Source organism: Diprion similis, chromosome 12 (genome assembly GCF_021155765.1).
Source record: "Diprion similis isolate iyDipSimi1 chromosome 12, iyDipSimi1.1, whole genome shotgun sequence".
NCBI lineage: Eukaryota > Metazoa > Arthropoda > Insecta > Hymenoptera > Diprionidae > Diprion > Diprion similis.
In genome coordinates this window covers 8,343,622-8,368,909 of record NC_060116.1, presented here as the reverse complement: position 1 = coordinate 8,368,909, position 25,288 = coordinate 8,343,622, and the positions used below count along the sequence as shown (strand labels likewise).

Below are 25,288 nucleotides of genomic sequence, written 5' to 3'. Positions count from 1 at the left end.
TTTATCCTCGTCTGTTGTACCTCCTTAATCCACGCGTACAAGACTCGAGTACACGTCTGTCTCTATGTGCGTTAGATTGCGCATTTTCCTGTATCATATGCAGTTACCTGGCGTTACTTCACATTTGTAACCGTCTGTATTCGAAGCTCGAACTTGATTTTTTCAGTGCATTCAATTTTGGTTGGGTTGGGTTGGGTTGGGTTAGTTTCACCTTGTAAACGGAGTCCCTGGATACATGGTCCCTGCAGCGCAGTTGTCTTCTGATTCACGAGTATACTCTGTACGAGATGCTGTCGATTCTCGAATCGTGTACGTTATTATTATACGATCCATCTTACAACTCTAACGTCAATTCAAATGTCATACTAGTTGGATGAGTTCAACTGATTGTGAGTGAAATCATAACCGCCGTAAAAGATGCTCTTACGCATTCTCGACATACATATCCATATATGTATAGTATCGGTTCGGATAATGTAATTCAATACCATCCTTGGAGGTTGCGGTCGAGTAACACGGTTTTCACTTTATTATCATCTTTTTTTATTCCCAGAAATGCAGGAATGTTCATGCATTAATATATTATTATTACAATTATACGTAATGTTTGAACCAACGATAAAGTCACTCGTTTTAAAATTTCAGTTTTATTGAAACCATACCGTTTCCTATTTTCCAAACTGATGATTTAACTAAATAAATAAATAACGTATGAAAGTGGGTATTGCTAGCATTCGACCGAGGGCCAGGAAGCTTGGTCGACGTTCCGAAACTTCCCACACTCGTCACCCTTGGCCGGGTGTACAAAAGGCACCCGAATGATGTTCAAGTCATAGTTGGTGTTGACCTGAAGAGCGTTGATGGATATGATGTTCAATTTATTCGCCAAATCGTCGTCCTGTGTAGTTCCGGTGACGGGGTTCAAATATCCGCAGCGTGTCTTCGCCAATACGCAGGCGGTAGCGTTCACGAAAAGCTGGCTTAGCTGAACGTCGGCACAGTTGAAGCTTGAGAACATCGCTTTAGCCTCGTTGACGCATTGCGCGATCTATAAGGAAATAACAATCATTGAGAATCGATTTGGGGGGTTTGTCTTTCCGAGTAAAAAATCTTTCATCCTCGCGATGCAGATTTTTGAAGAAGAGAGAAAGAAGAAGGAAAAAACAAGAAAAAAGATCAACGTGAATTAACGGAGCTATTTGTAGCTTCTCATGCATTGGCAGTAAACGACTCTCGCTGAAACATTTATCAGTACTCTATCTGTCGATTCACCTGAATAAATTATCTTGGATTAAAAGGTTCCGCTCCAGGTCTTACGGTGTTCCCATCACTTTCGCGTCTGTCGACAATGACGCAGATCGACTTCCTCCGCTGCAGGTTTCGTCGGCTAAATTGGAAGCTTGCAAAATAGTGGGAGTGGTGTTCATTGTTGTTACTCGCTGTCAATACGCTCGAGGTCTCTCGAGCCTGCAATCGTCTCTGATCGATCGGTGGCGCAACCTCGTTCGCTTCCTGTTTATTTGCACTTTATTTACAGTATTTACAGTTTTCCGGGTGAATGGTGAACGGCGGCGGGGGGGGGGGGGGGGAGGGGGGGCGAACGCTGGAAAACCAGCGCGAGGATACTTGCAGCTCGTGGTGGTCGTATAATTGAGATTTACTCCTGCGGACTAAAGCGAGTCAGCGGTGCTCAACGTTTTAGATTAAAAGGAGGGTGAACAGTAGAAGAGTCAGACTAAAGAGATGCAGAAGACTTTAAATTTTCTTACGAATTCAAGCGTTCAATTACCAGCATGTTCTTGTTCACTTGACGAATGCACTCCAGGAACGAACAGTAAATGATTCCTGGGGTTGTGCGGGTGGATATTGAATTTGTTGCGTTCTAGAAAAAGCATATTGTTAGTCGTACAAGGTGTGATTACGAAGTTACACTAGTGGTTTCGTGTACTCGTATGTTTAAGGTTGTATATGACGTTTGTTCGCGAACATCGACCCTGACGGAAACGTCTTCACCCAGCCGCTAACAACGTTCGCGACGACGGACAGTCAAGTATAACTTGGACACACACGCCTCTCATATGTGACATATATTCTTTCCACTTGGCAAGTCCGCGAACGAAATCAACTGGCTGCGTCAGTGTTTTCGAGGGTCCTACGTATAGGAGAGGAACTTCATTCAATTGGCATTGTTAAGGAACTCCAACGATCGTTGCTCGTGGTCGTGGACCCAAAACTTTTTCCTTATTCTTATCCTATATACCTAGCCTATCGTGCGCTCGTTCCGCACTTGCATTCTAAGTCTCCTGGTCGTACTTGTGCGGGTTTTATTGTTAGTTGACATACAATGTGTGTAGTATTTTGGACTTGCGGCTGTTGCGAATAGTAAGTACCCTCAAGTAGCCTTGGCAGTGTCCGTAATCCGTGTTGTTGAGATACGTGTCAGCGCAGGAAGCCATCGTCAGAAGCATCGGATATCCGGGGGACTGATTGCTGGACCTGAAGAAGCATCCGTAGCAAGCATCGGTCCTGACTTCATCGTCCTTCTGCGACTCGTTGCACAGCTGATTCAACAACTGAATCGTTCTAACGCTGGATAAACCGAGTTTTTCAGAAATGAGTTGTGAAATAATCAGGCAGGCGATGTTAAAAAAACAAATTGACCCGATGGATTGTGTCGAACACTTTAAAATTGTTTTTCCTGATGGAATTTTCACTCTGGTTTGCTTTTTCGCTTTTCTTTGACTTCGACTTTTATTTTTCAAATTCCATTAACAAAATTAACAAACAATGGCTCGTCCGTACTTCGTGTATGGAGTCCAAGGCCCGAAGACTTTGGCAAGCGCTTCCTGGACGAATGGCCCGGAGCTGGCTGCTCGTTGAACACCGATTAACACGAGAACCAACGCTTTGATCACTTTCATGGTTAATTCCATTTCGCAAAATGCACTCATGAGAGAGAATATATCCGTTTTATACCGGGCGAGAGCTCCCTGCAGGCTTCCAGGGCCGTACCCAATAATTTTCTTCTATATCACACGATCATTCAATTTCCACAATTTCCACAATTTTTACCAACAGCTGCAGTCCCCTCCTCTCTCCACTTTTTCCTACTTTCACTCATCCGCTTCGGTTTTAGTCTCAATTATTCAACCGGCGAAGCAGAAGCTGTGAATTTCAGCGATAAGTACGCGTTAATTTTCACCAACGTCCCACTATACGTGACCACTAGACACGGCTCTGGGCAAAGCGTTCTAGAAATCTCGTGACAGTGACAATGTGTAACAGTGCTTTGCTGCTCCAGCATCCGTACCACTGACCCACCAGATAATAAGTATTACGCATTGTTTATACCCATGAGATCGGAAACGTCAGCGTGTTGATTATCGTCGGTGCACGCAGGGACAACGGGCAGCATCAGAAGCGCGGTCCGTGTGAACGCGCGATTCTGATGACAACAACAGCAGCAGCAGCAGCAGCAGCGGATGCCTTTGAATATGAAATCCATCCGATACCGTTGTAATTCGTATAACACGGAAATATTCAGCTTTGTTAGCACTTTACGCCAAAGGTATTCATAACCATCCTGCCTGCCGGATACAGGAGTTTTAATTATCTTCGTGTAACCTGCACCGTTGAGGAAAACGAGCATGCATACCGCGCGTCATTTCATCGCATCGTGGGAAAGAAGCGTTGACACGATGGATTTAGATTTTTCGCATCATCCTGCCGAGAGCATTGGCCCCTGGATAAATTCGGCGATGTCCGTATAACCCCGGGTTCTTGAAAATTTCTGATTCAGCTTGTTGAAATTATCACGCATGGGCTCGGGCTCTCGGCAATTCACTGTAACCTTGTATTGAGGATGTGGAAATAACGGAGCATTGACTCTTTAATCTTGAAGTATCGCGATGTGTTTTATTGCCATACCGATTTACAAGCGGACATTATGATCTACATTTCATCGCGAAAGACTTGCGGTACGGTTTACGTTACACAAATGCACATATCGATGACTGATTTCCTGTTGTCGAAAGCAGCGATCTCTGTGTCTTATAGTTCTGTTATCGTCGTTTATAATCTCAAATTGCAGAGTCCGTGGAAACTCTGTTATTCACATGCAACTTACTCCCGGCGCAATAACTTACAGTGAAAGTCTGCGGACTCCTTTCCACGTTCATTTAAGTACCATCAATAAATAGCAAAGATATTGGTACTTGCGTAAGCGTAATCGTCTGGGTGAACCAAGAAGTAACACGGGGGCTCGAAACTGCAGTGAAACATGAAGAATTCGGAACAATTATCGTCCATCATTCTACGATACAAGTTTTCGTTGACATTGTTTTGCTGCGTAATGTCTGTTCATTGCAATTCACGTGTTCGCTTGTGAATTTCTTTAAACTTCCAACTGATTTACGCGGGTGAATTACTTTACAGTGAGTAAGCCCACCACTTTTTCCACCTGCACACAGGTTGAGAGAAAAAAGCTTGCGATCTTCTCACAACCTGTTTGTTTTTTCACTCTGCGTTTGATTGAAATTAATTGAAATTCGAAAAATGCCTGTAACACCATATCCGTCCACAAGACTAGATTCATTCCTTCGTCGTCGTTGACTTTGAGCTAGAAACGTTATTCGGAAACTCCAACCAAGTTATATTACACCAGCAATGAAATGTATGTAGGTTGAGTATATGCCTATAGCAGGTAGATATATGTATAGGTACATACGTGTCTACGCATGCGTAGACAGACGAAGGGAATCGTTTCTTCCGTGACTTTGTTGACTCGACACGATATTCAACGGTTCTCGGACCCGTCCGAATTTTTCCACCGGATAATTTTATCGCTTTTACCACCCCCTTACCTCGTAAGTACCGTCGAGCATACGAACGATCGAAAATAGTGGCGGGGAAGCTTTTTGCGCAGTCATACTATGTAGGAATTCAGTTCTTACAGGGTACGTCTCGAATCTTCCGCGAGAAGCGTATCTCGTTTCGACGACCCCGATGCGGCGGGTTGCAATTGCGGAAATTCCAGGAATCGAGGACTTCAAGATATGCCCCCACGTCTCCACGGCGGACGGTATTCATTCCAACTTTTCAGAATTTCACCATCCTTTGTCTAGATGGAGCACATATCCATCTCTTCTTTTATATACACATATATATCTGTGTATGTATATATATATATATATATATATATATATATATATATATATATATATATATATATATATATATGTATTATGTATAAAATCATCCCGATGCGATTTTCCGCCCTCCTTCTCATCCGCCGAGTTTTACCTCATTCCGCCGCTCTTTATCCTCAAATAGACTTACACACGGTATGGCAGCTGCTCCGCGCGCGACGAAACGTAACGCATCAATTCTGCATCCCGCCGGCTCTGATTTAAACGAATTTGTTATACAGTAGGTACTCGGAGACTCGAGGAGATCGCCGTTGCTTATCTCTACGAAAATAAACTTCGCTAATTTAGGCATTTTTATAGAGTCGGGTGGAGAGGCGGCGAGTTATGCGACTAATCGTAAGGGAGCTGCGGAGCCCGCAATGCGCAGACAGGCCGACAGCCCCGAGGAGACTCGAGAACTATTCCGAAAGTTGTAACACTCGTTCGAAGCTTTACGTACGTAGGTACATCAGGTGCACTCGAGTGAACTTATACGCGACGAATTTGCTCCGCTCTGCTGCTGCTGCTGCTGCCGCCGCCAGGATATCGTAATTGCAATTACGCTGGCGTGGGTTAAATATAGAATCTGACCTATGCCGTAGTACGTCGTACGTCGGGAGTTTTTAAATAATTAATATATCCTATCCACGTACGTCGGGCATGCAGGGATAGATTAACGGTTGTAGGTATTATATCTGGCTGCACATGCGCTGCAGCAGCCGCCAAAAATCCGATGACTTCGCAGCAGCGACGATGTCGGTTTCTCTCTCTCTCTCTCTCTCTTGGGGTCGAGTCTCGTGACGTCGACGGCGTCGCGTCTAAATTCTCAGATTACATAAACACAAATAATCCATGACTAACTAATTCTGGGTCGGGGATTGCACCGGGGCGACGATAGGCCTCGGCTTCGCGGCACCGTCAACCGTCGACGTCGTCTTCGTCTTGTCTTCTTCTTCTGTCTGGCCCGAAAATAGACAGCGACGATACCGCTGCTGCTGCTGCAGGTTCCCCCTTGTACACGACGACGTCGACGTCGCGGATGCAGACGCACGTACTTACACAAGATGCCCCAGTTTTCTCGCCGATACACATCCGCGGTCCGGCCGACTCGAGCTCAATTAGGTGCAGAAACACGTCGCCTGCATCCGGGCCTTCCTGCCTCCCCGCCGATATCGCACGTCGTCCATTCCTCGCTGTGGAGAACGCGGATTTTCAAACTAAAAAAGCTTATTTATTTACGTACTTATCACAATGCGACGCTGTCTGCTCGACGCTGTGCAGCGAGCACAGGATAATCCTTGAGAACACGGGATTTCTTTTCTACTCCCGTAGATATACATCAACCCGCTTTGCTGATTCGTATACCAACTGCAGATTTCCATGAAAAGCTTTTCCTCTCTCGTTCTACTTGAAAGGGTGGAAATTATATCCCGGAAAAAAAATTCATCGCTAATTTATTACGATTTACTCTTAATTTTTTTTTTTTTTTTTTTTTTCTATTCTTGACTTCATCTTGTCATTGTGTTGTACGTATAAATTATACAAGTTATTTTTTTCTGCTCTTTGACGAGATAAATCAGACTCTCGACGCAAATTGTATAGAATTTTATATACGAATATTACGCACAGTCGAGCACCGCTGGTGTCCTCCCAGGAGCAACATAGACACCATGCGATAAGCGTTTATGATAAGCATCGCAGTGAGGACTTGTGGAAATTAACAGCTGACGACTCTTGAGCTAACAAAGTACTCTCGAGCACGACTAAACGAGCAAAATTTACCAACGTGCATAATGAATTTTCTTTAGCGGTTTGTAAGCCTTACATTAAACACGACACATACCTACAGGCTTGTTGATATCTCACATAACAGGCTTAATTTCTACCGCAAATTGACATCAAAGTCTTTTGGCAGCGCGTAAAACGATCGAAAAAAAAACATATATTACTACCTCACCGATTTATTTCAGTCACATGTATATTTGAATTTCATGACGCAACGTCGCGTCGTATCGTACGACGCAAAACTTTATACATATTATACATGTGTATAGCTTTGTACCGTCTGGAAATTTTTCGAGATTCGTGGATGCCTGGTCGTTCCGCAACTAGAGACGAGACAAATATGCCGGTATAAGAGAAAGATCCTCGGATCTCGGAATTTAACCTGTTCGCTCTTGAATCATCCCGCATGTTGCACGAGTAGCAGGATGAAGGCATCAATTAACTCGTCTTTTCGCATCGTACAAAGTCGAATCCCTGGCTGGGCTGCTCGTCTCTTGCTCCCTAAAAGATGGCTGGCCGACTGCCACGGGGCGGCGAATAGATGGTCGGGGCTTGAATTAAGGTAGGAGCGCAAAGGCGTGGAGCTTAATGCCCATATCACTGTGGGATGTCGACCAATTTCCGGGTACTACCACCAGCCCCCGGAGTCCTGCTAATGCACCTACACGAAATGAAGGGAAGTGTTGTGCAACGCACCACGGGTATACCCGGATCATGTAGCTATACTACTTCGGGGCTGTTGTTCAATTCGTTAAAAGGCCAAAACATTTCCGCAATCCACCTGCAGTAGCAGCAGCGTGCAGTAGCAATAGCAGTTTTCTCCTCATCTGCGTGGAAACAAGGGTTGTTTTCGCGGAATTACCGAGCTTCGGTACGAAAAAATCCTCTACCGGGATTCGTGTTCTTCCTACCTCATCTTTGACTTCCTTCATCTTTTTACTCAATTGAGGTTCATCGACCCGCGGTTATTATAATTGGACGACGTTGGGTGTAGGAAATATTCTTACACACGGTACTGTACCTCTCGACCATTATGCCACGTAACGCGAGGAACTGTCCTTCGAAGGAGGATGAAGAAACACTCTCTTGAGTTGCGAAACTGAAAAGAGAAAAAAAGAAGAAAGAGTCGACTTGGCATTGTGTTTCATGTCAGCCTCCGATGTGGCTCGCGTATCACGTATACTCATTTTCGTCCTGCAGAGTTGGTACAACATAAAATGATCTCGCGGCGAAGATAAATAGCTGATAGATCACTCGATCGTACCCACATCGACCATCCTGTATCCACGCTGTGCATACAAACTTGCGAGCAAAAGTGAGGAAAGATTTCGCCGAAACTCAATACTAGAGTAGCTTCGTTGTCAGTCCGGGCAGCGGCTGATGAGCACTTGACCAGCGCTACGTCGAGAGGTCTTAAATTACGCATTTCATCAGGTACTGGTCTCCGGACGTTGATCACCTTCTCAAACTGAGTTTCCTGGGTCGTTTGAAGGCTGGCTTCGCTGGTAAGGATATCGCGTGTCAGAGGCTCGTGCGTCGCGCGTGTGTGAGCACCGGCAAAAATCACATAACCGAAATTGTTGGAGCGTATACCGTGTGCCAAGGGACAAGACGTTGAGGAAAACTGCCCGAGACCGCAGGGGAAACTCTCGGCGGTTCCGTGGGCGAGTCGGTGGTGAACAAGCGGAATTCCTTCCATGGGTGTTTTGACCTCGCAACCCTCGCCCTCCTCTTCGTACCTGCAGCAACCTCCCCGCCTTATCTCTCCACTCCGTTTTCCATGCGGCTATTTGCGCCGGCTAACCCATCGCAAATCCAACAGTTCCCGCCTACCATACGCACGTTTTGCAAATTTTGCCATTCAACGTTCTTAATCTCTTTCTCCTCTTCTATATATCTACGTATAACCGCCTGCGCGTCAGAAAAAAAACCTGGACTTTGCTCTTCATCCGGCAGTCTCTGCGAGATCTCGATCCAGATCGATGGCTGGTAGCTCCCCCCGCAATCTGCGCCCCCCCCTCCGGCCCTTCTCTTACTCCTCACCCCTACGCGCGCAACATCATCGCCTCTTTCTCATATTCGCTCGCTCGTTCTCTCGTTCGGTCGTCGGTTCGTCTACTCGGGTGGTGCAGGGCATTAATCTCGGCGGGAACATACAGCGCGCGGATCTGTGATAAATCAGCAGACCTCAGGGATCTTATCTTGTAATTGGAACGCACCTAGCGCTGCGGGCCCGGCTCAATCGAACTCGATCGAACCCCGTTGAACGGCGGGGTGCGGACATCCGCGGTAGGTAAACACACCCTTCTTCGCCTCATCCGTCTCTGTGTTTCCGTTATCCTGCCGCCCTATCTCCCTCCCTCCCACCCTCCCGTAATGGTCAGCGAAGAAGGGTGAGTTTTCATCAACCACCACCTACCGCCACGTCGCGAAGTTGCCCCGGTTGTTCTCGTGGGCGCACGGTCGACCGTCCGCAACCCTTTTCCCTCGATTCGCTTCGTTGGTCACACCAACCAGAAATAGTGGCTGTTTTTTACGGCGAAACCCCATTTTCTTTGCTCGCCGCGCGATATGATCGTCGCGGTTGATGAGCGAGAGAGCTACGGGAAAAACAGCGTTGTTAACCGCGTCTGCCCTGGTGTAGGTACGACGAGTGGCGGTGAAACGGAGGAGAAAGAAAATGCCGGCAGCTGTATAAGCCGGGTGGAAATCTGTTTTGGTGATAAAAATCAGTTGCCTAAGCGAAGTGGGCCAAGTCAGTTCTCTGACACCTTTGGCCTCCCCTTCCCTCGGCTATATTGGACTCAGGGGTGCGATCTCTGGGTCACATTATCGTTATCCTGATGGATATTGGCCGGACCTATTGACGCGCTCCTCGGCTCTAGAAAGCAAGCTGTTCCTGCACCGCGACAGGCTCCGCTTCGTAGACTGTCCCGAGGTACCTACCCCGAAACGCATGCCGTTGTACCGCCTTACACCGATATTGTGTCCCACGCAACGCACCCTGTATACATATATATCTACGGCATGGGGCACGACCCATCTCCGTTAGTATTTCACTCCCCGTGCACGCCATATGGGCCTTCGATTCCCCCTCCGCAGCATCGCCACGTGCTGGAGAGGAGATACGTGACACATTCTGCGCGCGTTATGTCGCAAACGTTACTCTGCTTCTGCTTCTAACATAAGGGTAGCTATGCTCTACCGCCTTTACATGACCTCATAACTTATTTATCCTCAACGTTACTCGGCTGACCCCAGTTCCTTGCATCTGCTTTCGCAATTTTTTATCTCTTTTTTCTTTCTCTTATCCCTTTCAAGAACGTGGAGTTAAGGGCGGCGGGGGGGGGGGGGGGGGGGTAGTTCACATGCTTTATATACGACGGATATACGTTATCCACCACTCTCTCGCTGCTGGAGGATAAGAAACTCCGGGTATAACGCGGAGGGAGAAGAATTCGGAATGAGGAAGACATTCCGTTAGAATTCTGGAATCTGCAGTTCTCCGGTATATTGCGTGAACAAAGTCTCCGACTTCCGAGAGTGCGAGGAAGACAGTGGCGAGCAGGGATATATCCACGAAAGGAGAAAAGGGTGCGGGAGATAAGTAGAAGGGCCGGGGGAGGGGGAGGGGGAATTTGGCCTAGGCATCCCACCACTTCAGACAAACATCGTCGCAACTACTCTCTGTGCTGCTACAAGCCTAACCCGCGTGCATACAAAAGGGAGATGACAGAACTCGGTGGTGGTGAACTGAAACTCGAGTGAATATCAGAGCTGTGGAATTCGCCGGAGACACGAGCTGCGTAGGGGGAGAAGAAGGCCGAAGCCGATATGACTAGGAGCACATAACAGTAACAATAACAATAACGGCTTTGTACGTCCTTTTTTGTGCGTTGGGCCGAAACGCGAGCGCGTCCACATTCCAGGCTTAGGTAAGCTTCACGTCGGCGCGTTGGCCAACTGGTTGACTCCGCGGCAAGTTTATACCCGCAGAGCGCGAGAAGATTCGCCCGAGAACTGAGATTTGAGGATATATATAGAGTCTGGCTCGCGTATAAATATGTCCTCCGTAAACTTTGACTCCGTTTTCGCACGCGAGGAGGGCATTGTGCGTGGGGAAAGGGAGAGAGAGGAGAAAGCGGAAGAAGGGGGACGGAGAATTGAGGACCACAAGAGGACGTTACTCAGGGCGCCACTGTGCCATTGTGAGAGGGTTGTGTACGACCCTTGAGCCGAGGCAATAGGTGGGTTTAATTCCGTTAAGAGCACTCGCCAGATATCAAGGCAACCCTGTTGCGGTAAATTATTGCGATTCTTTGGTCACTTTACAAAGAGGGGTTGAGCTCAGATTTTTATTCCGTTTCATTTTTATCCACTTTCCCTCCATCCGGCTCCGGTCAAGGTTGAACGGACCTGCGGATGACCTCTGCTCCAGAAGCCAATTCCACCCTAACCGTGCGGCTTACATCTTTCCCCGCGACTCAACGTCTCACCCGGAAGAGTCTGAGCACGCGTTATATCCGTTTTATGCAATATACATCGGGTGGAAGGGCAAGCATTCAGGTGCTAAAGATGGAGGACGACGAAGCACCGAGGATTCGGGGGTGAAACGGGCGGAAAAATTTAAGCGCCGAGTAACATCGTGTTTCTTTTACTCCTCTTGTTTGCACGCGCGTTCCGCTCTGCGAGCTTATCGAGGGAACCGATGCGATGGGTGTATAAGCTATTTCGATGTATCTCCACAAATTTCTAAAAGCTTCCTACGCGGGTCTGCAAGAGCCCCTTAAACTTTAATCACGTCGAACGATCCCCTGATTTAGGCCACTCTTTTTCCCATGCCTACAGGTCGATAAAGAGTATAACTATTTTACCTGTCTCTATCTATCTCTCTCTTTCTCCCTCTGTCTCGCGAAATACGACGCGCTTTGTCTCTTGAACTTTTTAGTTTACAGTATGCTGCAGAACGGTTCCAATAACCGTGCGTCTAATCCGTATAGCAACCAACCGGGCTCATAAGTTTCATGCAAATCGTTCATGGGGCTAATTTAACTTCGGGTGACGCAATTATAATATGGGGCAGAACCGTCGTGTTCGGAACACGTACGGAACGAGCTCTACCTGTCGATAGCCACCTATTAAATAAATAATACTGGTGAGTGTTTACGGGACGCTGGGAAACGCTCGTCGTGCGTGCCAACTAATTCAACCCTCGTGCATTATACGTAACTACAGCAAAAGGGTCGTGTGAGCTGAAACTTCGAGTGGTAGCAAATAATTGAAAAAAAACAAAAAAACAAGATAAAATGAAATATGGATAGCAAAAAATGGGCGGGAATATAATTGAATACAAAAATGACCTGCAGCTTGCGCCACACAAAAACTAGATCACGATTGATATCAGATCCGCCCGTTCCTTGTAATTCCGATTCGACACGCCTCCCGCTCGCTTTTTTTTAATACCCTCCATCAACGCATGCGGAAAAATAGGGTATAGGGTGCAGTTCGACAAGGACAACCTTTCCGGATAATGTGCAATTCGTCAACTGATTCGCTTTCATTGCTATTGCAATCAGTGCGGGATTTTTCATACCGCCAAGACGATATGAATCGTATTTAAATATAATTTCTATTCAGTGGCACTTTACCCTCCTTGCTATTGAGATCCACTCTCATTTTTCATCGCATCGCCCGACTCCATCGAAAGCTTTTCAAGATCAGGCATCGGTGAACCGATGCAGAAGAATGTGTCCCGTTGCATACGCGTCACGTCCGTTCGCGATAGGTACATTTTGTGTATAAAGAGTGTGAAGGAAGTGTGCGACGAGTGGCGGCTAGGCTGCATGGTTTGGCCAGGCGGGATACGATTTTTCGTCCCGAATACCCTCGGGACCGGAAAAGTCTTCCCGCGTGTCCTTAGAGCAGTCCTTCGACGGTTTCATTTTTACTTTTCAAAGATCCCTATCTTAACGACGCGTTAAACGACACTTGCTCTGAGCTACCCTGCTCTCTCTCTGCCCCTCGATTTATTTTTATTTATCTGCCTCGCGATCTTCAGCCTTTCCCGCTGATCGAACCTCGCCGTGCCTCGCGACTACCAACGACCTCAGAATTACAAAACCACCCTTCTTTCGTCTCCCCGATTCCACCCCCAGCTCCGTTTTGCCTCACAATTTCAGCAGTCACCAGGTCCAAAATGACTAAACGGCTGATGAGCAATTTTTATTCAAATGTATTCAATGTCGTCGCGGTATACGTCAGCCTCTGACGTTAAGACATTACGCATGTACCGGGTGTGATCTTGAGCCTGCCTTCCGGCACTTTTTATACGACCGTAAAGGTCTGGATTCTGAATTCATCAGAAAAAACAGAATTCGTTGTCCACCTGTAACTAAATTCACCAATACTTGGAAGACGGTGTGCGATTTGTACATGGATGGAATTGGCACGTGACAAGAAATCCTGTTTTTTGAGTCACCCGAATGAATAAAATTTTCTTCCATAATTATGGAGACCCGAATGTTGGAAAAACCGAGTGTGACAAATTTAAGGTGACGCGTCAGTGACAGTCCAAACGTTTTCAATTGACGTTTAATTTTCACCGTCAATAATGTTGCACGAAGTGTTTCAATGTCTGTTTAGAGTATCGAGATCTAAAGACTTACTGGACAAAATCGATCAAAACAGGCGGGAAAATACTGACTTTATGAACCTTTGCTGATAGTCCAAATTTCACATTTACGAAACAGAGTCCAACGTATTTTATCCTATATCCCAAACTTCCTGGAAGCTCAACTGCCAAGCATATTTCGTAAGACACGTATATCTATAACAGTCAACGATAATTTCTGAATCCTTCAAACGCGAAACTAAGGCTTCATCGCCGGAGCTTCTCCATCACTGGATGAAAAATTTCGATAAGTCTCTCCTGCATGAACTCGTATATCGTAGACTTCAATCTAGAAAACTGTTCAAACGTATCGAAGGGTGTCTACCCCGTATACAAGGTGCAGTAGCTATAGTATATAGTACATATAGGGCTACTCGCGCGCGGCGTTGCCCGATCAAGAATGTCAGGGAATTCGGATCCGTTGGAGGCGTTAATCGCACCGAGTCACGAGATAAAACATACTCTCGCTAATATACATATATATCATTTTTTCAAGAGGTAAATCTAGATCCCTGAAACCGGCCGCTGAGCAATCGCGGGAGTCTAGATGGTCCGAGTACGAGGAGGGGGGAGCTAATGCGAGTAGTACGTGCAGGTGAGAAGAGTAGGTGTAATAAAACGAAGTTTCGTCCGTAGAACAAATGAAACCGCGAAGGATAATGAGCAAAACAAACGAGCCAAGCAAAACAAAACACACCCTTTTTCTCACCCCCGTAGCATACACCGGCTGACGTAGCCTCACATTCTCCTTCTCCTTCTTCTTTTCCGATGACGACGCCGCCGCAGTCGGATAGCTGCTGCAAGTTCGCCTTCGCCAGGTTGCTGCAGGGGCCGTGGCGGCGGCGGCGGCGGCGGGGATACATATACGAAAGGCCGAGAGGGCGCGGAGTCGCTTGAGAAAAATGGGGGTGAGTTTTACCGCGCTTTCCCGTCCGATTCCCACCCCGAAACGCTTCCCACCCCTTCACCCCCTCTCCGCCGTCGCACCCCGCGGCATCCCCTCCTGCCAAGCGCCGGTGCCGAGGCGCCCCGAAAGGGAAAATGGATCAATACTCTTGCACTCAGACGACGCAGGGCCGAGCTGAACGCTCCACGTGCCACGTCGCATGGTTTCGCACTCTCCGTGCAAGAAGGCCAATGATTCCTCGCCAGGGTGCAGGGGAGGGAAGCCTGTTTTTTGAAACGATGAAAACTTTGCCGCAGATATGCCTGTAATTCTGCTGCAGCGACGGAATCGGGTTAGGGCGAGAGCGTTTGTCGAATTGAAAGTGGCGGGGCACGCGTGACTTCTCTGCACCAACTGCGGGCGATTTATGATTTTTTCTTACCGTCCGTGTCGCTTTACAAACACCGCGGGTTCCAAACCGTTCTGCGCAGCTTTTTACGCGGTATTTCACGACTAGTCGATTTGGCCACGTGTATACGTGACTCGTAGAAATTTGACCTTACCCTCGATTTTCCTCATGTGCGTGTGCCTGCCACTCGTTTCGGGCTATTTTTGTTCTCCGAGGAGGGAACGCGAGGACTAACCCTTGTACGCGTCATATATCCGCTGCTCACTCGGGCATCTGGGTAACATGCGTCAATCAGGAGCAGGGAAACAGGAGAAGTGGGCCGAATGATGTTGAAACAAAAAGAGGAAAGGAAGCGAGGAAAGGGTGCGCGGGGTTCTTCCAGTAGGAGCTCTGCATTAGCGGTCCTGACAGATTTTTCCGGGCTTTGGCCAGCCTCCGTCACGTTGTAGCCTCGGTTGGCGGGATTTGGAGATTCTTGCCGCGGCTCCGCGAATTCGACTCGGGGGATGAGCGGCCTAGACTTTGATACTTGGAAAGTTCTTACGAAGATCCTGTCGTAGTTCCGACGGTGCAACAACGTCGTCAACCGTCAACGAGATCACCAGACTTTCGGGCCTAAATCCGCTACGACGTGCCGAGTCACGAATTTATAATCTGGTATAACAAACTGAACCCGAAGTAGCCCCCGCGTCTTTACTTTCCAAGTATCTAGATACACGCACTTCGAACAGGGATTCTGAACTTTTATCAGCCGCTGAGCAAAGTTTCCTCGAGGTTTTTGGAATATCTTATACCTTGTGTGTGCGTGTAGCTATAGCTCGAGCTTTTATTATATGAAGACATGATTTTGTCTTTCCATTTTGCCCAGGTTTAACTTGGCGGCGTACGATAAATCTCGAATAAAAGGTTGACTCGACATTGCAGTGAACTCCTGACATACGTCCACTCCCAGAATCAGTCTCTGCAGGCGCGTGTTGCGAAGGGCCTCCGCGTTTCGGTACGTCACTGCCGGTTTCCTCCCCTACGTGGGAGTGCTCGCGTGACGTAGTAGAGTGGGGGCGGATGACGTCACCGGTCGATACACCTTCTCGAGTACTACGCGCACCCAACCTGCCCCGATTCCCTCTCGCGTACCTACATCTCGTTGCTGCCCTGGTATGAGGCTCTCGTGGGTGCAGCCTTCTGCTGTGGTTTTACTCAACGCAGCGTAATGAGGGCAGGAAAAGAAGACAAGTTGTCGGTTCGAGGGAAGAAACGCGCGAAGAGAGTCCGGCGAACGGAAGGATCGTTGAAAATTAAGGAGAGCGGAATGGCCAAACTTCTATCTCGATGATCTCGGTTGCTGCAGGGACTTGGAAAGTATCAAGCCGGGTGAAGGATGCTTCGTTCAAATCTCAAACAAACCTCTGTCCCAGAGCTTTCGCATCTGTGATCGTAACAATGATGACTTAACAAGTGGCATTACACAACCGACGTTGAATAGCGACAAAAAGAGCGATGGAAATTGCGGAGAAAACGGTAGACGTCGAAACTGAACTTGATTGTTTTTTGTATTTTTGCGTATGAAATATTCGCAGTAAAGAAGCGTCCTCGCTATGGATGTATGAATGTTACATATAGTTATAAGGTATACGTCTAGAACATGGTTCATCCTGGAGTGTAAGTCGCTTGTCGCCGGATGGAGGAAAAGTCGCGTGCCAAGTCGCGAAATCTGGGGGACACTTGACAACCAGTGAGGTCAATTCTAACGGCCACTTTAGTTATTTATGAGGGCGTTTCACAGCCGATTACCAAGGATGCGCATGAAAGAAGCACCCTGAGCTCGGGCGTAACTCACCGGAAAACTGCAAGGACTTCGATTGTTCGTTGGCCAAATTTTGTAGCCTTTTGGCCAATCACCAGGAATATCTTCTTTTTTTTTATTTCCGATGCAAGAAAAGAAGAGGAGTCGGAGGAAAAGGGAACATTAAATGGTGGAACAAATTTTCACTAAAATATGGTCTAGGAAGTAGGCGACTATTTCCCAAATTTCACCCGCCCTGTATCATTGCCGGAAGCTTTATTCCAAAAATATGTATTTTCACAGACACCTCATGGCCTGCCGAAAATTATCCCTCGGGCTTCACCCTCTGCCAGTCGTATCCACCATGGTCCAGAGGTTTCGCGCCATCTCCTTCCGCCATGTTGCCGTTGCGAACGCGTCGCGTGTACCTCGTCCTCTCTATTCGCGAAAATTCAGCTGGCAACGGGATGATCGAGATGCCGTAGCGTTGGAAGACCGCTTCCGATCGTTTGGAACTCTTTAAGGATTGCGCCTCGTGTACCGCAAGAATGAACGCATTGAAAATCAAATCTGTAATAAAGATGAGATATAAGGTACGTGCGATGAGGGGCGAAGGAGGGCGAAAGAAGGGCGTGCCGCGCGTGGCATGAGATAAGGAAGGAGGACTCGCAGTTGGTAGGTGGATGCTTTATACGTAGGGCCGAAGCTAAGGGTATGGGTACGAGCCAGGAGGTACAGGCGGGTGTAGCGACGCGTCGAACCGCGGCAGTTTCTTATGGGGTGTCGTACCCGGGGCTTTAATCCAGAGATGTATACTGGCGAGGCAAGGCCAGGCATAAAATATAAATTGGGATTTTTAGGGCCAGTAAAGGATAGATGATCCATTTCTGTATAACCTTCGCAAAAGCTCGTAATTGGACGTAAAACTTGTTTTTCATGATTGACAGCGATATACGCACCATTGGTATTGCCAAGGCTGACCAATACCCAGGCGATCACCCTATCATTATTTTCCACCATTATGATACGGACGGTAAAATCCGGGGGGACCGCCTGTTGTGTTCAGTCGCGTTTATTGCAAATCATCTTATTCCTACAGCTTTAGAAGGGATAACCGAGAGCGAGGTATCTTTGATCGTTATCTATCCGAAGTCGAGGCAAGATCAGAGGAGAAGCATATTTGACCGAGAAACGACATCCCGATAGCGATCCCCCATTATACTTGTAGAACCATATAATTCCCCGAGTGTAGGCATGATCGGTCTTCCGATTCGCCAAGTTCGATTCACTAGTAACCAGAAACGAAATAGCTGCATAATTGACCGGATACCGAAGCCAGGCGTGATAGTGTGGCATGCTTTTTATCGATGATCGTAACAACCAGCTATTACCATTTATAAATACTTGTTCAATATACTCCCTGGCTGTACCTGCACCACCATCGGCCAATCAATTCCACAGCCATGCTGTTAACGACGAAGGATTGACGAGGACTGCAGAGGCATCGACATGCAATTCTCTAATCAAGACTGACGTTGTTCAGAGATCCGCCTAGCCTTCCAATGCTAAATGTCAATTTGCCACGAATGGCCAGGACGCAATGCGCTGCGCCAGAATCGGCGTTATATCGTTTATAATTCACTCTTGATCGTGTACTCCACTGGGGTTAAACTTACACCGTCAATTATCCACCGTGAACAAGCATTTTTCTTACTACTCGCAGCTCGCCTTGCTTTTAGCGATTGTATGTGCAAACTAACTACGTGTAAGGCAATAGTTGAAAAAGTGAAACCGCTGTTTTAAACCAGCCCGAAGAAAATAGTTTATACACCCCTGGTTGTTCAGACCTTACTGAACTGGGATTTGGGACTTCTTCGTAGAGGATATAAAGTTGAGAGGAAACGGCAGTATCTACCTTTAGCAAAAGAAGCGGTGCAGTGACGTTGGATGTTTCTTCCGAAGAGCATGGTTAACTTTGACCAACTAAAAAGTAGAATAGAATGTTTAGAGGAATCTTTTCGCGCGAAGACACCGAGTTTGAAAAAGCTCAGTGCTTCGGGTATACAACCTCTACTTTACTCTCCTCTCCTCTCCTGCCATGACCGTAGCAAAGTGTTCCATTACTGCCGGTGAAACGATGGGAAACTTTGTGAGGTTTATTGCTAGAAGCAATACTGTGTAGCTGTGGGGTATGCTCACATACCGCGTGCCGTATCGCGTAAACTTAGGGAGCTGAGGGACAGTCGAGGATGCTCCGAAAGCATCGTTTCGTTTACGAGGAGCCTTCCTCGACGCCCGCTTGACAATGATTATCACTAAATGGCGCCCCAAAAGTTCTTCCATGTGCCTCAGTTCTATTTTTGGATTCGCCAACTGTAGATGGCAGGCCCGAATTAACCAGCCATGGCGAAGAAGTTTTTCGCGAAAGCCTCACGACCTCGCTGCTTCGTTCGATTACACGGTATGTGGAAGCCTATAGCGTTCAGTTATGGTTATCGGTCAATCGCCTCGGTAGGGGGAAATATTTTTTATAATGTCTTGTTTACGGACAAATGTCCCGTACTGTACTCTGTAGCGTGAAGCAATCAATTGAGAATACACAAACAATCGGTTATCGCGGTGGAGTTATAGATAAATATTTATCGTCGTTGCCCACCGGAGATTGAAATCCGTCGAAACTAGTTACGGCTCATCACGGTCGGGGCCATCGCATTTATACGTGCAAAAATAAACGAATGAAATTACAATCAGCTTGAATCCACTTTCGTGCGGTCATTAGTAGGCTGGTAGGGAAGAGCGCGCGCACCATGACTAGTTCTATAAATAAAATCTGTTGTGATATGTCTAGACAGCTGTTATGTAAAATGTCGCGAGGTCGTTACCAATTCGGCTCTGTGCTAAATTAAATCGAAACTGATTGGTCCAAGTGTTTAACGTGGGAGAGCCGATCAGGGTGTCGTCGTTGAATGAAAGTTACCAACGACAGGCGAACAGTGACGGGTGTCGCGAGGTGGGTAAAAACTCGAGGATTTATTCAAGTCGCATTTGGATCGACAACGGTTGAACTAAATCTGGATTCGGCAAGACTGCCGGGCTCTCGTCTCGCGCCGTTAGTTATAATAAGAGAGACATGAATATTGGTGCAACGTGCAGACTTTGAAGGAGTTTAATTCATTCTCCACGAACTTACAAATTGACAGGATTTCAGATATAACTTTGACGCTCCGAAGATTGTAGAAATAGATTTTATAGCCAATTCGGTAAATGCGGATTCACAAATGCTAAAAACGAGTTACCGGACGTTCTCTGCAGAGTGCCAAGTGTGTTCCATTGAAATAGGATGCACTCCAGGTATCTCAGATCGCATTTAATCAGCACACGTCACAGGCACGTATAAACATGCATACATTCAAACGTACGGCTGGATTTCATAGAGTTTCTCTCCTAACAATTATATCGCGTTAATAGGACGACGCCTCCTCCTCTTTCTCCTTCTCCTGCCCCTCCCTCACCCCCATCGTTTTACCCCTCTTTCTTTGTACCGCAGCAACAATCAGGATTGTATAATATAAATTAGAATAAGAACAGAGATTAAGTGGAGAATGGCGTAATTTTTTATCGCCTACTGATTGCCAGCGTTGTACCCTGTAGGAGCTTGGAGGGTGACATTGAGGCGTGGCGTCATTTTTTGATGAAATGTCTGTCAACCCCGCGGGGCAAGAAAATACGATCGATGAGATTGCGGCACGTAAAACAACAACAAAAAAAAGGTAACCGTAAAAAATAAATAAAAATGAAAACACCACTAAAAGCCGGAGTGACTTGCACCGAATAGGCAATCAGCCACCTGAAATTCTCGTACGTCGGATGTCAGATCGGGCCATGTTGGGGTTGACATCAAAGCACACCGCGCCAATATGGTAATGGTGACCGCCTCCTGACGTCCCTTGCCAAAAATATCCGGATACCCCTGGAGCGAATCGAATTTGACCGTAACAAAGCGATGTAGAAACTGCTAACAATGAGTGGAGTGTATTATTAAGTATAAGTGAACCCATTATTATGTCGGTCAACATTCTTGTTAATCAGACCGTATCGAGTTTCTATGCATACATATATATGCATATATATTTAAATCTCATCAAAGCGCGCTGTAATTCGAATTCAGTGTATTAGAGTAAAAGAGGTGAGAGGTGAAGATCGAGAAAAGATGGAAAAGGTGTTGAAAGAAAACGGTGGGCACTGGACGGAAAGGAAAAAAGAAGTGGGGCAGAAACGGAGAAAAATAAAAATGAAAGTGAAAGCCAAGCGGGGAATGGAAACTCTGGTACGGGAAGCGGGGCGTGAATTAGCCACAAAGGGTCGCCGAAAATATTATGAATGCGCTCAACGGCAAAAGAAATGAAATTTGCTTATGAATGGCGGTGATTAGGGTTAATGCTGCGGTGTTAGGCAACGCATTGTGCGCTCGTTTTGTGCGCACGGTTGAAGGGCATTGTGATTACACAATCGTGCCTATGTACGATCGGGTCCGTCGTTCTTGCGTTCGTGAAAGAAAATTATCAAATGCGCCGTGAGGATTCAACAATTTTAATTATTTTCATCGGTCTGCCACTGACTGATAGTATTGAATATCGATCAAAGCCCGAAAAGAACGAGTGAAAGGAAGAGAGAAGAAGAACCCGTCTTGCCTATTGCTCCATTTGATCGGGACGACGAATTGACATCATGCGTTTTGCATATTCTACCTTACGGAGATGAGTTTTCCTCTATGTGATCGACAAGAAAACGGGGAAATATAATTCGTAAGTATCGTTATACTGCGAATACATTTGAACGATGATGCAGGAAAGAGTCAAACGTTTTCTACACGAAGAAGATTACAATTTAACACTTGGGCAAACATCCGTAGGTACCTGTATCGTTGTGCAAATAACCCGTTTCTCGTTTCAACACCACCGTGCTGTGTGTGCAGAGAAGAGAAAAAGAAAAATTTGATCCTCGCTATAATAACGAGCCGCGAAGAGGAAGGGCCTTGGACTGAAGAAACGAGGGGGTGGAAAAACCGAGTAAGCGTGCCGTGAAAACCAATTAAATAATTACGAGGGCCGCGAAAAAACACGTGGCTGGAGCAACCCGGCCTCGAGTAGCGTCCCGACGCCTGCTGGAGAGGGTTGCGAGGGTCGAACTTGTACTCGCAGGTACAGGCGGTCCACTCCCACACGAGTCGGAACTTGTTTCGGACTTCAAAGGACCTGCCAATGAATATACAGGGAATTATAATTATCGCGAGGTGCGACAGCGGAGGGAGGACAGCCGATCAAAGGTCGGCTCATTCTCAATTTTTGTAACGGTTCGTGAAAGCTCACGATTAACCTAAACGGCAAAGTAGAATCAAAAGGAACTGATAAACATATCTGGGAAAAGCGCAGTTCGCGGCTTTTCTAGCATCGAATATCGTCTGCATCGCTGTTCTGAAATTTTTATTTCATAAACATCAAACAAGGATCGCGTGATTTTTATAATAAACATAAATGTGTACTACACGCATCGTTCGAGTGTCGCTACAAAGAGGTATACAGGATTGATTTGCATTTGAAGAGGACAAATAAAACGCTGCGGGCTCGACACGCTCCGACGATGATTGAATATCGCGTAAAAAAAACTCCGACGTTTGCACAACGCACGGCTATCCAACGAATTGAATAAGCCTAATTTCGTTTCTAATCAATCTTAACGTCACCAAACGACAGTTCGGGGTCGTACGCTTTGCAGGACATCGTTTTAAACTCTGGCCGGGTGGCCGAGCTATTGGATATAACTCGGACATCGCGATAATTGAGTCAACTTTTGAAAAGTTTCGCTGCAATCGCTGATTCTGTGGTTGTAAATCTTGTAAATAGTATTCTAATCGTGGCAACGAAATCATCACCGTTGATTCACAAGGTATTATGGTACCGAGTTCCTTACCCACAATCCCTCCATTTTTATTCGAATCAAGAAATGATGAAACCTGTAAGGAAGAATCTCGTATCAACCCCCAGCTGCAGATTCCACGACTGATGGCGTAACTAACTACGAAATCGAAAGAACCTGGCTGTGCTGGGCTAGTCAGCGTATCCTGGTCCTTCTCGGTGTTTGCGGAGAGCCTAAGTTAATATGTATCGAGAGGGAGAGTCCGGTCCCTGAGTGAAACAGAGACGCAGAAATTGTATTTAAGGTCGTCCGCGTTGTGCGGGTGATTCCAAAAAGCACCATAGCCATGGAACTGGCTGAAAGATAAGAGGAGCGAGACGTACGTGCAAGCGAGCAGCACCCGAGGAGTGCGTGAGAACGCGAAAGCGTGGCAGAGGATAAGCTCGAGACGAATGACTCAGTCACGTGGGCTTACAACTTGCGGATATGTACCTACCCTGCATCGGGGAGGAGAAAGACGGATTACCGCTATACAGGGAAGTAGGGTAGCTGCCGAGGAAACTCTGGTACATCAACTCCGAGTGGTGGCAAGACCACTCCTGTTGTTTCATCTCCTCGCCCGCCATCCCCCACGTAACCGCAAATTCAAATTTAATTGAATTCTCAAGTTTGAAATCCCCCCTCACCTCGAGATTTCTTATTCCCGACGCGTGTGTCTTTGCAATTATTTACGACTCTGCTCATAAAGTTCGCACAGGTTGAAGACGTGCCTTTATATTCAAGTGAAATCAATACGCATACGTGAGTGGTCAATCACCGCAGCATATCTTTGAATTACATCCTAAAGGGGACTCTAAGCGTGAAGTGACTGGCGTAAAGAGACACTTTATACAAACGAAAGTTCGGTTATCCCGAACAGTGTCACTTAATCGATGATCAACTCCATGATATAAGTGAAGAAATTATTATTTTTCGACAATGTAATTCGGTCCTCAGAAGGTTCCGAACTCAAGGTTTGGTCAGATTACAACCTCCAGAGCTTGAGTTGCCTTTCCAACTTGAAAAGGTTCTAAACTGGGAATCATAATGGGCATTTAACCACTTTTATCGTCCACTGCCCATGTTCGTTAATCCGAAATGGATTTTAGCTTAAACTTCTTTAGCGAACAACTTGCACTCGCTTAGTGACAGAGAAAGAGACTAAAGTTTAGACGAACATGGAAAAAGTCGAAAAGTTTTCAGGACACGAAATTTCCAGCGGTACCCAGGTATCGTTCCGAGGCTGACACATGGTTCCATGCGTTTCCGGTTGCACGACCTTCCCGCGAGAAATGCACTGACCTCTCATATTCCGTAGAACCGCGTGTGTACGGCGAAGTAGGAAGCGGAAACTCCTCTTCCCCGTACATCGGGTCGGCTCCAATCTACATTCAACGCGTTATACACGTTCAACACAGGCTCCGTAGGTTGTAGGTAGTACCTACGGTCCGCGGTGCTCGCGCGTGTTTGGTACGCTTTTAACGCTTGTTTGTTCAACGGAAGGCGACTCGACTCACGTATGTTATGATTCTGTTACACCAGCGAGTGGGCTGTGGGAAGGTAGAGGCTACCCGTTTCCCGCCTCCTGCCTCCGCCTGTGTGTGTGTCCTCTGTGAGCGTCTGTGTGCGCGTGTAACGCCCGCCGGCGTAAGTACCTACGTGAACTTTGTCGAGTACCGGGTGTTTAGGAAACATCAGCAGCAGCTTAGATCCATTCCGTGGAACAAATCACGATCAGCAACGATATTGATTTAACACCTGCCCTCGTCTCATCGCACATCGGCCAAGATCAATTACACCGCGTTGGCAATCCTTGTCGGTTGTCACGATGATATCAATCACTCCATGGGGAACCCAATTTTTTACCTTAATCAGCGGTCGAGGCCCCCAAGTCGGCCTGTCAAAATTTTTGAAGATATACTCGCAGGGTGGTCTGGCGAAGGGAATTGAGCAGCCCCCGATCATGATTCGGGATCATTAGCGTCAGCGCGTCTGAATTTACCTACGGATCGAGGGAATCGCGATGACGTGACCCAGCCAGTCACAGGACGGCGCCATTAGCGACGTCCACACTCGTTCCTGGGTCACACTTGCCCCCGCGGCCTCTCCTAATGCATGGAGCTGAGAAGAAAGTACGATAATGTATCACGTGGAAAAGGTTAACTGCTCCGGGTATACTGTCTCAGTCGAAACGTTCCGCACGGATTTATGCGTCGTAGAACGGAGTAGCTTTACGGTTTGGTATGTAGGAGGCAGCGGCATGGCGGTGCGGGTGTGCACCGCTCTTTGAGTGTGGCGACACTCCGTGCATGGGCATGAGATATCGTCGTAGCCTCGAGTCTAGAAATTCCGTTAGAAAGCGACTGATAAAAGGAAGGTAACGAGACCGGCGGTGGCACATGGGCGTTGGCGTTGCGCGACGTTGCGGCGAACGTTGAGGCCGCGGCTGTACCTACCGTAATGCGTTGTCTCCTCACCGTCATCCCTGAGAGACAATACCAGACGATGCGTGTAACTCTTTCGCGAGATGTCTCGGTGCACCGCGCCTGGTCGCCCCAGGCGATGCCTGCACCACGCGTCGTTCATCAACGTCTGGAATCTTTATTCCGTGAAA

General features: G+C 47.1%; 2 protein-coding genes across 4 annotated transcripts in view; one reads left to right on the top strand and one right to left on the bottom strand.

Annotated features, from left to right (window-relative positions):
* LOC124413582 overlaps positions 1–25,288 on the top strand; it is a 296,705-nt gene that overhangs the window by 17,313 nt on the left and 254,104 nt on the right. The gene's annotated exons all lie outside the window — the stretch shown is intronic.
* On the bottom strand, positions 658–2,951 carry LOC124413581. Its single transcript, XM_046894273.1, has 5 exons — positions 2,803–2,951; positions 2,391–2,589; positions 1,790–1,882; positions 1,318–1,512; positions 658–1,048 (listed from the first exon to the last, which is right to left on the bottom strand). Exons 1-5 carry the CDS (start codon positions 2,949–2,951, stop codon positions 728–730), a joined length of 957 nt encoding a protein of 318 aa, XP_046750229.1. The 3' UTR covers positions 658–727.